The sequence below is a fragment of the Ranitomeya imitator genome, chromosome 6 (genome assembly GCF_032444005.1).
Source record: "Ranitomeya imitator isolate aRanImi1 chromosome 6, aRanImi1.pri, whole genome shotgun sequence".
In the NCBI taxonomy this organism is placed as follows: domain Eukaryota; kingdom Metazoa; phylum Chordata; class Amphibia; order Anura; family Dendrobatidae; genus Ranitomeya; species Ranitomeya imitator.
In genome coordinates, this window is record NC_091287.1 from 340,162,110 (window position 1) to 340,174,345 (window position 12,236).

The 12,236-nt window shown below is 45.5% G+C and overlaps 1 protein-coding gene across 2 annotated transcripts in view; it reads left to right on the top strand.

The window, feature by feature from the left end:
- The window catches only part of CARMIL1 (capping protein regulator and myosin 1 linker 1), a 376,826-nt gene that overhangs the window by 16,063 nt on the left and 348,527 nt on the right, over window positions 1-12,236 (top strand). For both annotated transcript variants that reach the window (XM_069730895.1, XM_069730896.1), the window contains exon 2: window positions 9,555-9,652. In XM_069730895.1, the coding sequence (XP_069586996.1) occupies window positions 9,555-9,652 (98 nt within the window). The remainder of the gene's footprint in view (window positions 1-9,554; window positions 9,653-12,236) is intronic.

Consider the following 12,236-nt stretch of genomic DNA (forward strand, 5'->3'; position numbering starts at 1 on the left):
TAGGCAGCTGACACCCGGCCGCGATCGGCCGCGCTCCCCCCGTGAGCGCGGCCGATCGCATATGACGTACTATCCCGTCCCTGGGAATTAAGTCCCAGGTCACCTGGACGGGATAGTACGTCATATGGGATTAAGGGGTTAAAGGGACTCCATGGAGGCGGGGTTTTCAGGTGTTTGATTCACCCTTTCCTTACCCGCTGGCTGAATGCTGGCTGCAATATTGGATTGAAGTTCATTCTCTGTCCTCCATAGTACACGCCTGCGCAAGGCAAGATTGCCAAACACCCGAAAACCCCGCCCCTATGGCTGAAGATTGTTCCCTCCAAATTCAGGTGACAGGGTCCCTTTAAGTGCCATATTATGTACATGTGAAATTTTGAAAAATTGGAAATGCAATATTACAATAACAGTAATTTTGACCAGGAGTGCCCAAAGTTTTTCATGCCACTGTACTGTTATTGGGAGATGCTGTTACCATGAACTTTCTGCAACAATGTATTTGTAATTGATATGTTTCAATGCAATATCCACATGAATGCAAAGAGCCAAGGTTCCCAGCAGAACATTGCTTAAAGCTTCTCCCTGTCTTGCCTTCTTTGCATAGCGATCTCCTTCCCAAGTAAGGCCTCTTTCACACTTCCGTCTTTTGCTGTGCATCGTTGTGCAGTAAAATGACTTCTCGACAGACGTCACGAAAATAGTGAAAAATGTGTGTGATGCATCCAGTGTAATGACGGATGCGTTTTTTGTGTTGTTGCCACAATTTCAATGGAGAAATGTCCGGGGACACGAGAGAGAGAGAGAGAGATAAGTAAGCAGGAAGTAAGTGGATCAATGCATTCCTATGTGTGCGGATTCCCCGCGATTCCGCACAAAGAATGAACATGCTGCGTTTTTTCCGGAATGCAATTCTGCCACGGAAAAAAACACAGCATGTGCACAAAAAAAGCGGAATGCATTCTAATAGGATTTTTATCGTGAAAGAACTCGAAAATTCCTGAACGTGACCACATAGCCTTACTCACTGTTAGGGCTCATCCAGACATCTGTGCAAATCTGTCCAATTCCGGATTATAATGCATGGACTGGCCGCGTGTGTCCCAACCGCAGCGTGACAGCTTCATGTATTTCTGTGAGGATGTATGGAGATCCCTGGCCAAACTGTGCATTGTGGTCCCAGATTGGACCAATTTGCACAAATGTCTGTCTACATCAAGAGGCCAAGAACTTTTAAACAGAACTTTTCCTTTAATAAATCTGACACAATTATGTTATTGATTTATGGTCATTGTGTTGCCAGGTTTGCAGATATTGGCTTCTTACATTAAAATGTGTGTGGACTTGAATTTTACTTCAAGCTGCTGACAAATTTTGTTTGCGGCCATGAAGCAGTTTTACCTGCATTACCTTCACCTTATGTAAACTCTTATCCATTCTGGCCATGGATGCATGCGAGCTGTACAATCATGGCCAAAACTTTTGAGAATGACACCAAAATTATATTTTCACATGATCTGCTGCCCTCTGGTTTTTATTAGTGTTTGTCTGATGTTTATATCACATACAGAAATATAATTGCAATCATATTATGAGTACCAATAGGTTATATTGACAGTTAGAATGAGTTAATGCAGCAAGTCAATATTTGCAGTGTTGACCCTTCTTCAAGACCTCTGCAATTCTCCCTGGCATGCCCTCAATCAACTTCTAGACCAAATCCTGACTGATAGCAGTCCATTCTTGCATAATCAATGCTTGCATTTTGCCAGAATTTGTTGGTTTTTGTTTGTCCACCCGTCTCTTGGTGATTGACCACAAGTTCTCAATGGGATTAAGATCTGCGGAGTTTCCAGGCCATGGACCCAAAATCTCTATTTTGTTCCATGAGCCATTTAGTTATCACCTTTGCTTTATGGCAAGGTGCTCCATCATGCTGGAAAAGGCATTGTTGGGCGCCAAACTGCTCTTGGACGGTTGGGAGAAGTTGCTCTTGGAGGACATTCTGGTACCATTCTTTATTCATGGCTGTGTTTTTAGGCAAGACTGTGAGTGAGCCGATTCCCTTGGCTGAGAAGCAACTCCACACATGAATGGTTTCAGGATGCTTTACAGTTGGCATGAGACAAGACTGGTGGTAGCGCTCACCTCTTCTTCTCCGAATAAGCTGTTTTCCAGATGTCCCAAACAATCGAAAAGGGGATTCATCAGAGAAAATGACTTTGCCCCAGTCCTCAGCAGTCCACTCCCTGTACCTTTTGCAGAATATCAGTCGGTCCCTGATGTTTTTTCTGGAGAGAAGTGGCTTCTTTGCTGCTCTCCTTGAAACCAGGCCTTGCTCAAAGAGTCTCCGCCTCACAGTGCGTGCAGAAGCACTCACACCAGCCTGCTGCCATTCCTGAGCAAGCTCGGCACTGCTGGTAGTCCGATCCCGCAGCTGAAACAGTTTTAAGATACGGTCCTGGCGCTTGCTGGTCTTTCTTGGGCGCCCTGGAGCCTTTTTGACAACATTGGAAGCTCTCTCCTTGAAGTTCTTGATGATGCGATAGATTGTTGACTGAGGTGCAATCTTTGTAGCTGCGATACTCTTCCCTGTTAGGCCATTTTTGTGCAGTGCAATGATGGCTGCACGTGTTTCTTTACAGATTACCATGCTTAACTGAAGAGAAACAATGATACCAAGCACCAGCCTCATTTTAAAGTGTCCAGTGATGTCATTCTTACTTAATCATGACTGATTGATCGCCAGCCCTGACCTCATCAACACCCACACCTGTGTTAATGGATCAATCACTAAAACGATGTTAGCTGCTCCTTTTAAGGCAGGACTGCAATGATGTTGAAATGTGTTTTGGGGGTAAAAGTTCATTTTCTGGGCAAATATTGACTTTGCAAGTACAGTAATTGCTGTTAAGCTGATCACTCTGACATTCAGGAGTATATGCAAATTGCCATTAGAAAAAATGAAGCAGTAGACTTTGGAAAAATTAATATTTGTCTCATTCTCAAAATTTTTGTCCATGACTGTATACACTGGATTCAGACAGCAGCTTTATCGGCTGTGTATTGCAGCTGAGCAATGCCGTGCTGCTGAGCAGCTGGCCCCAGTAGTTACCGTAGACCGGGGTATGGGACTTTAGTACAATTTAGATTGAAGTGTTTGGGTGCAATTTACAGTAGTATGTACCAAATTGTAGTATCACATCATAAAAAAAAAAAAAACAAAATTGAATCTGTTACAAAGGCCATGGAATATATTCTGCAAGGAATTTGTCCCTGAAAATCACATCTTAGGCCTCTTTCACACTTCAGTTATTTGGCGTCAGTCTAAAACCGCCATTTTCCTCAAATAACGGATCCGTCATTTTTTTTGACGGATCCGTTATTTTCCCATAGACTTGCATTAGTGACGGATTGTGACGGATGGTCGTCCGTTCCATCCGCCATGCGACGGATCCGTCGACATTTGGCGGACATTTTCTGAAAATAGACGCGTCCGCCATTCCATAGAATGGGCGCCTATGGGCGACGGATCCGCCGCAACCGTTTTTTTCGGCGGATCCGTCGCCCCAATCCGTTTTTTCAATTGCGCATGCTCCAAAAAGTAGATACTTCTCCCAGACAACCCCCAAGTAACGGATCCGTCAAAAAAACGGATCCGTTAGAACCGTTTTCGCAACAATTGTGACGGATCCGTCAATCCGTCACTATGTCGGTAGTGACTGACGCCAAAAGACTGAAGTGTGAAAGAGGCCTTAGGCCGGCGTCACACTCAGCGTAGGGAAATACTGTCCGTTTTTTACATGCGTAATACGCAGAAATTATCCCAAAACAGTGATCCGTAGGCAGGGTGTGTCTGCGTATTTTACGCATGTCATCCTCCGTATGTAATCCGTATGGCATCCGTACAGTGAGATTTTCTCGCCGGCTTGCAAAACGGACATAAAATGAATCCATGGGCTCAAATATTCATGAAAACATATATACAGTATATATATATCTCCCTATGCTATGTGTAAACATCAATTTTATCTGTTCTATTCTAACCTGTCAGTGTGATTTTACTGTACACCACGCTGAATTGCCGGCTTTTCTATAGAACACCGGTGCGTATTTCTCACAGGTCACACGCATGGTCCGTGTGTAATCCGTATTTTTCTCGCCCTCATAGACTTTCGTTGGCGGATTTTTTGCGCAATATGCTGACAAACGCAGCATGCTGCGATTTTCTACGCCCGTAAAATACGGCTGCGAAATATATGGCTGCGAAATATACGGCAGATGGGAGCTGCCCCATAGAGAATCATTGGTCTGTATGCAATGCGTAGTTTTTGCACCTCTCATACGTCTGTAAAACTCTCTAGTGTGACGCCGGCCTTAAAGAGAACTTGTCACCAGGCTTTCCCCATATAAATTAGGCCCAGCACATGTAAACCCTCAGTTCCAGCATTCTACTATGCTGTATATATGTCCCAATGCGCCCTGCATAACACAAAAAAGAGCTTTTGTTGTATTCATATACGGTGAATATAACGGTCTCGGGTTTTGATCCAGCACGTCTCTCTGCCCTTCCGAGGGCAAAGCACTGTAGTGGCTTTACCTACAGATCATCGGTGCTCTTTGGCCTGTCCCTGCGCTTATGCACTACAGTACTTTCCTCTGCCCTCGCGCAGGAGCGCGATGGAGGACACTGTGTGGGTGACATAGATCGTGTCATCCACATGAAGCTGAAAAGGATGACCACCATTGCAAGAAAAGAGGAGGCGCTGGATCAAGAGCAGAGACTGCCATCGAACCAGACCGTTCAGTCTGTGTAATAATAAAAGCTCTTTTTTGTGCCCAGCAGAGTGGATTAGGGACCTACTGACAGTATACTACAATGCTGAAAAATGCTAGCCCTACTTATTATTGGGAAAGCTTAGTGACTGGTTCCCTCTATGGCTACGTTCACATTTGCGTTGTGCGTCGGCGACACAACGCAAATAAAAACGCACCAAAACGCACGCAAAAACGCTGCGTTTTGCGACGCATGCGTCCTTTTTTGCCGAAATTTGGACGCAAGAAAAATGCAACTTGTTGCGTTTTCTGCGCCCGACGCTTGCGGCAAAAAAAACGCATGCGTCGCACAACGCATGTCCATGCGTCCCCCATGTTAAATATAGGGGCGCATGACGCATGCGTCGCCCGACGCAAACACGCAAAACGCTAATGTGAACGTAAGGTCTGCCAGAGCACAAAGCTATTTGTAAAATGAGAACCTTTCATGTCCAGACATGCTATGCAGCTGTAGGGTTAATCCTAGTGTTAAGGTACCGTCACACTGGACGATATCGCTAGCGATCCGTGACGTTGCAGCGTCCTGGCTAGCGATATCGTCCAGTGTGACAGGCAGCAGCGATCAGGCCCCTGCTGTGATATCGCTGGTCGGGGCAGAAAGGCAAGCACTTTGTTTCATCGCTGGATCTCCCGCTGACATCGCTGAATCGGCGTGTGTGACACCGATTCAGCGATGTCTTCGCTGGCAACCAGGGTAAACATCGGGTTACTAAGCGCAGGGCAGATAATCTCTACATAACGACCAACATGGATATTACCGCCATATGGTCAGTGGTAGATACCAGTCCTACAGAACATATAAGAGATCACAGCACAGTTACAGATAATGTCTTACCGCTGACATTCTTTCTGATAGAATCGTTCACTTTTCCCATCTTTTCCATCTGGCCCAGACCGACATGACAACTTCTTCCAGCCAGGCCTCGTCTGCAGAGAATACAACAAAGACATGTCACTTCTCATATTCCAGCCCCATCACCATCTATTCCCAACCTGCACAAACTCCTCATCCTGCTGATATCTCAATACTGAGCCTCTGCTGCCACATTTGACCCTATTACTGCACCTACTGTGTGGTTCACTGTGCCTACTAAATTCTAAAGTAACCCTCTTTAATATAGTAATGCCGGGTGCAAGTGCCCTAGAAAACAGTACCCATATTTTGCTCCCTCAAAAGTAATAATGCCCTGTGTGTGCCCCTTTGACAGTCACAGTAACCGGAGTTCCTCTATAACATTATAAAAGCCCACTTTACATTTAATAATGTCCCAAGTCTCCCCCTGTACAGCTCCCCTATACACAGTATGAAGCTCTCTTATACACAGTATAATGCCCCCTCACTGTATTAGTACCACCCACACAGTATACTGACCCCTTAATAGCCCCAAAACTGTTTGATGGCTCCAACAATGTATGATGGCCCCTTCACTGTAATCCCCACACTGTATGATGGCCCATAGATGGCCTCCATATAGTATAATGCACCAGATCGTCCTAAGTATAGTATAATGCACTCTCGATAGGCCTACTCAATATTGTATAATGCACCCCCTTAGGCAGACTCTATAGCACAAGGCAGCACTGATAGGCGGACTCTATAGCACAAGGCAGCACCCATAGGCAGACTCTATAGCACAAGGCAGCACCCACAGGCAGACTCTATAGCACAAGGCAGCACCCATAGGCAGACTCTATAGCACAAGGCAGCACCCATAGGCAGACTCTGTAGTATAAGGCAGCACCCCCATAGGCAGACCCTGCAGTATTAGGCTGGGTTCACATTGCGTTTCAGTGTGAGCGCTAGCGGACAGCGTTGCACGGCGAAATTAACGCCGTGCAACGCGTCCGTTAGCGCTCCCATTGCCCGCAATGTTAAAGCGCATTGCTAGCGCGTGTTATTTTCGGCACGCGCTAGCGATGTGCCGTTCTTTTGTAGCGCGCCTCGGACACTGCTTGCAGCGTCCGCGGCGCGCCCGAGGTCCGTTCCCCGCTCTTGCAGATCGGGGATCTGCGAGAGCGGGGACGTTAACGCGACCCCGAAAAAGACATTGCGTTAGCGCAATCCGCTAGCGCTTAGCGCTAAACGGATTGCACTAACGCAATGTGAACCTAGCCTAAGGCAGCACCCCATAAAAAAAGAAAGAAAACAATAAATAAATACTAGCCTCTCTTCCTCCTTGTTCCCGCGGTGCTCCGAGCTCCCGCTCATCGCCCTATAGCGGGCATCGGGTAGTGACGTCATCGCGCCCACTGTCAGTGTCCGAGTCGGTGATGTCACACTGACAGGAGGATAATTGGAGAAGGAGCGCAGCGCTCCTTCCCTCATCAATGCGGTCAGCTGTATCGGCTAAATGCACGCCGTTACAGTAGCATAGCTCCGGGTGGGCCCCTATGAGCATCGGGCCCGGTGCGATGGCCCCTTCTGCCCCCCCCCCGGTAACTACGCTACCGCTGTAACCGCTTCCTATACAACCCCAATGACTAGAGGTGAGCAGCTGCAGGGAGGATATGTTTTTCCCTATAGCCACTCCTCCGGTAAGACAGCCTAACTTTTTTTTTAATGCTAGTTAACTAGAGTTTCTAGATAATGTATGACCAGTTCCATTTTAAATGCACTATTTATGAGCTGACTATAGTGTTCAGTCCTCCGGTCCATGCAGAGTAGACATTGACCCCTCATTGAATTATTGCTGTGTGGACACTATTAGCGACTTAATGGCATGTCCTTTATAGACACCGCACTAAAAGCACATAGATTAGACATGGCTTATGGCTGGATCATGATGCTGTTTGGGAACTGCGTTCTATGCTGACTTGCTCTGGCCAGTCTTTATGTAGAAGCAATCTAAGAGGGGGCATGGCCTGCTTCTGGCTTTTAGTAGTGGTAGCCAGCCTCCTGATAATGTGTCCTCCACTGCAGGGCTACTAGCACTGCGCATGACCGGAAACCATCTTGTGAACTTCTGGACATGCGCAGTGTGTGCCGTTTGAAGCCGGGAAGCGTACATCCAGCTTCAGAGATGCAATGACGCTGCTGGAGTGAGCAGCTCGCCTGCACAGATTTGCATGAGTGAGGAGGGCGCCGCTTGTGTAAATTGTTATCATGCCCACAGGGGTGTGTTAACATGGAAAGAGGGTTGACTAGTCTGGGCAACTAATGCTCCATCGACTAGTCAAAGCCTCAGCATAGGAAATGGGACAATATAAATGCTTTTTAAAGCATTCATCCGTTATACAGGGCAGATTGGGGAGACAGTTTAATAATACATACCGTAGATGAATGTTGCTGGATTGGAGGGCATGGGGGTCCTGACAGGGTCCCTTTAAAGGCTATGTGCACACATTGCGGATTCGTGTGCAGATTTTTCCGCACCTTTTTTGAAAATCCACTGGTAAAACGCAGTGCGGATATACCGCAGATTTTGTGCATTTTTTGTGCGGATTCCACCTGCGGTTTTACACCTGCGGAATCCGCACAAAGAATTGACATGCTGTGGAAAATACAAGGCAGTGTTTCCGCGTGATATTTTCCACACCATGGGCACAGCAGATTTGATTTTCCATAGGTTTACATGGTACTGTAAACCTGATGGGAAAACTGCTGCGATTCCTCAGCGGCCAATCCGCTGCAGATCCGCAGGCAAATTGTAACATGTGCACATAGCCTAATACATTACATGCACACATTTATGTGCTTCTTATGGGTCTGATGAAGGGGAATAGATCTCTGGAAATGTGATAAGTTTCCTGTAGTATTTAATATCCATGCTTAAACCCTGTCACATAATGTGATTTCCTTCTGGAGGAGAGAATCTGAAGTGCTGTGACTTGTTTCTTACCTTGTTTGACCGTCATACTATGTCAATTTGTATCTCTACCATTCCCAACATTTAAAGCGAATAGATTTCACAACATAAACTGCATACATTAATAAATAGATCTCTTGGACTTAATGAGGCTGCTGTACTTTCGTTGAAAATTCATGTCAAAATGGCTGTAATCAAATAAAATAATATAAAAATTTAGATCTAGACTCCTAAAATGCTCATTTTAATGGGCATTGATATATATGTATATATATATTTTTTTTTTTTACAAAGGATGATACAATTATTCTGAGTTTTTCAAAGTAAGTATAGCAGTCTCATCAGCCAGCTCTGTTTATTAACGTATATTTTTTATATTGAGGAATCTGATGAAGTTGTATCCGCTTTTAAAGGGGTTGTCCCGTCTTCGCTTTTCAAGAGTGCACCGCTCCCCAGCCTCCTGGCTTCTGCTTGCGCTCATGCTTGATTGACAGTTTGGATAAGTGGCATTATTTGCCAGATTTTAGCAGTGCACTCCAGCGTTCTCGGCCAGCTACAGAGCAGAGCCTAGAAGCACAATAGAAAGGAGCATGTTTGGCCACTGCGCTTTGACCAGTCTCCTAGGTAATGAGGTATGAAATATATATTTTATACTCATTTAGTTTTCAAGGCACTTTCCAATCACTTTCCAATTAATGCCGTCTTTTAAGTTGTGAACAACCCCTTGACGTTAAACTACTATGAGATTTTATGCCACTGGTCCATGTCTTCTTTTTTATATGCCTTATGGTTCTATTATAACCTTTTGTAAATAGAGATAAAAGACTGAGGAAACCTATTAAATTTTAACTAGTGTTATGAAAATCAATATTTTATTTTATTTTTTTGCATCCTAATATTTAATTCTCCTTTTAGAAAACATCCGGGATGTTATTGGAAGAAAAATTAAGATTGCCGTACGGAAGAGGGTCAAGCTTGAGATGAAAGGAGATAAAGTTGAAAACAAAGTCCTGGTATGTAAAACGAATTAAGTAATTTTTATTAGATGCCTATAGCAATGTTTCATACTGCTGACCACGGCATCTGTGCTTAGACACCATGGAAGTTTAGATTTATAGCTTACTAGATGGTGGCCCGATTCTAACGCATCGGGTATTCTAGAATATGTATGTAATTTATTTATGAAGTTTTCAGAATAATACAATTTATACACAGGATTCGGCTGGCCAGGCGCGACCAATTAGCGAAGTGTGGTTCAAATTACGTGCCAATTCGCGGCCGGACTGCGCCTGCGCTGATTGTTCGCGGCCGGCCGCGACCAAATCAGTGAAGCCAGGGCCGGCTCCAGGTTTTTGAGGGCCCCGGGTGAAAGTCTCAGTGGGCCCCCTTCCTTAACACATACCACGATTCATGATGCACAGATACAGCAGAGAAATATAGCACAGCAGAGAAATATAGCACAGCAGAGAAATATAGCACAGCCCACGTAGCATATAGCACAGCCCACGTAGCATATAGCACAGCCCACGTAGCATATTGCCCACGCAGTGTATAGCACAGCCCACGGCTGCGACCAATCAGCGACGCGAGATTTCCGTGACAGACAGACAGACGGAAGTGTCCCTTAGATGATTATATAGATAGTATGTGATTAGTTTGGGGGAGAGTGGTTTGCCTATTGGTAATTCTGTTTATTTTAAATAGTTTGTTATAAAGGAAATCTGCAACCAGGTTTTTGTTACCGTATCTGAGAACAATATGATGTATAGGCAGAGACACAAATTTCAGCAATAAATTACTTAGGTTATGTTCACACGTTGCGGATTCTCTGCGGATCCGCAGCGTTTTTTGCGGTGCAGAAACGCTGCAGATCCGCAATTGATTTACAGTACAATGTAAGTCAATGAGAAAAAAAAATGCTGTGCACACTTTGCCGAAAATCCGCTGCGGAAACGCTGCGGTTTAAAAGAAGTAGCATGTCAATTCTTTTTTGTGAATCTGCAGCGATTTTGTACCCATTCCATTATAGAAAACCGCAGGGGTAAAAAATGCACAAAAACGCTGCGGATCCGCACAAAATCCGCAGGTGCGTTTTCTGCCAGGAGAGGCAGAATCCGCACCAGAAATTTCTAAGGCTAATCCGCAACGTGTGCACATAGCCTTACTGGGTTTCTTGCTGCAGTTTTTATAAAAATAAATGTATAATCTGCTGCAGATTTATCAGTTCTCTGAATGCTGAGCTCTATTGAACCACACCACTGATTGGTAGCTTTCTGTGTACACTGTGCATAGGCAGAAACTGCCAAACTATGATGGGGCAGAGTTATGACTATGGAGGACTGCATGGCAGCAGGTCTACTAGTCCCGCAGTGATAATCTCCTGCTGATAAATTGATGATTTTATCAAAACCACACTTAAGGTATGTGCACACGTTGCGGATTCTCTGCGGATCCGCAGCGTTTTTTGCAAAAAAAAATCCGCTGCGGAAACGCTGCGGTTTAAAAGAAATAGCATGTCACTTCTTTTTTGTGGATCTGCAACGTTTTTGTACCCATTCCATTATAGAAAACCGCAGCAAAAATGCAAAAAAAAAGCGACATCCGCAGGTGCGTTTTCTGCCAGGAGAGGCCGAATCCGCACCAGAAATTCCTAAGCTTAATCCGCAACGTGTGCACATAGCCTTAAGGTACCTTCACACATAACGATATCGTAAACGATATCGTTGCTTTTTGTGACGTAGCAATGATATCGTTAAGGAAATCGTTGTGTGACAGCGACCAACGATCAGGCCCCTGCTGGGAGATCGTTGGTCGCTGAGGAAAGTCCAGAACTTTATTTCGTCGCTGGACTCCCTGCAGACATCGCTGGATCGGCGTGTGTGACACCGATCCAGCGATATCTTCACTGGTAACCAGGGTAAACATCGGGTTACTAAGCGCAGGGCCGTGCTTAGTAACCCGATGTTTACCCTGGTTACCAGCATAAAAGTAAAAAAAACAAACATTACATACTTACCTACTGCTGTCTGTCCCCGGCGCTCTGCTTCTCTGCACTCCTCCTGCACTGGCTGTGAGCGTCGGTCAGCCGGAAAGCAGAGCGGTGACGTCACCGCTCTGCTTTCTGGCCGCTGTGCTCAGTCAGTGCAGGAGGAGTGCAGAGAAGCAGAGCGCCGGGGACAGACAGCGGTAGGTAAGTATGTAATGTTTGTTTTTTTTACTTTTATGCTGGTAACCAGGGTAAACATCGGGTTACTAAGCACGGCCCTGCGCTTAGTAACCCGATGTTTACCCTGGTTACCCAGGGACCTCGGCATCGCTGGTCGCTGGAGAGCTGTCTGTGTGACAGCTCTCCAGCGACCAAACAGCGACGCTGCAGCGATCGACATCGTTGTCGGTATCGCTGCAGCGTCGCTGAGTGTGAAGGTACCTTTAGTGACACATCGGTGGAATTGGTGTGTATTCCAGTTCATTACACGGTTCTCGGAGTAGGTAACAAAAACTTGGTGCCAGATTCTCGTTAAATAGATTGCCCACTCTGCCTCCAGAATAATCTATTGCTGAAATCACAAATTGTGGAGCCGGGTTTCAGAGCCCAAT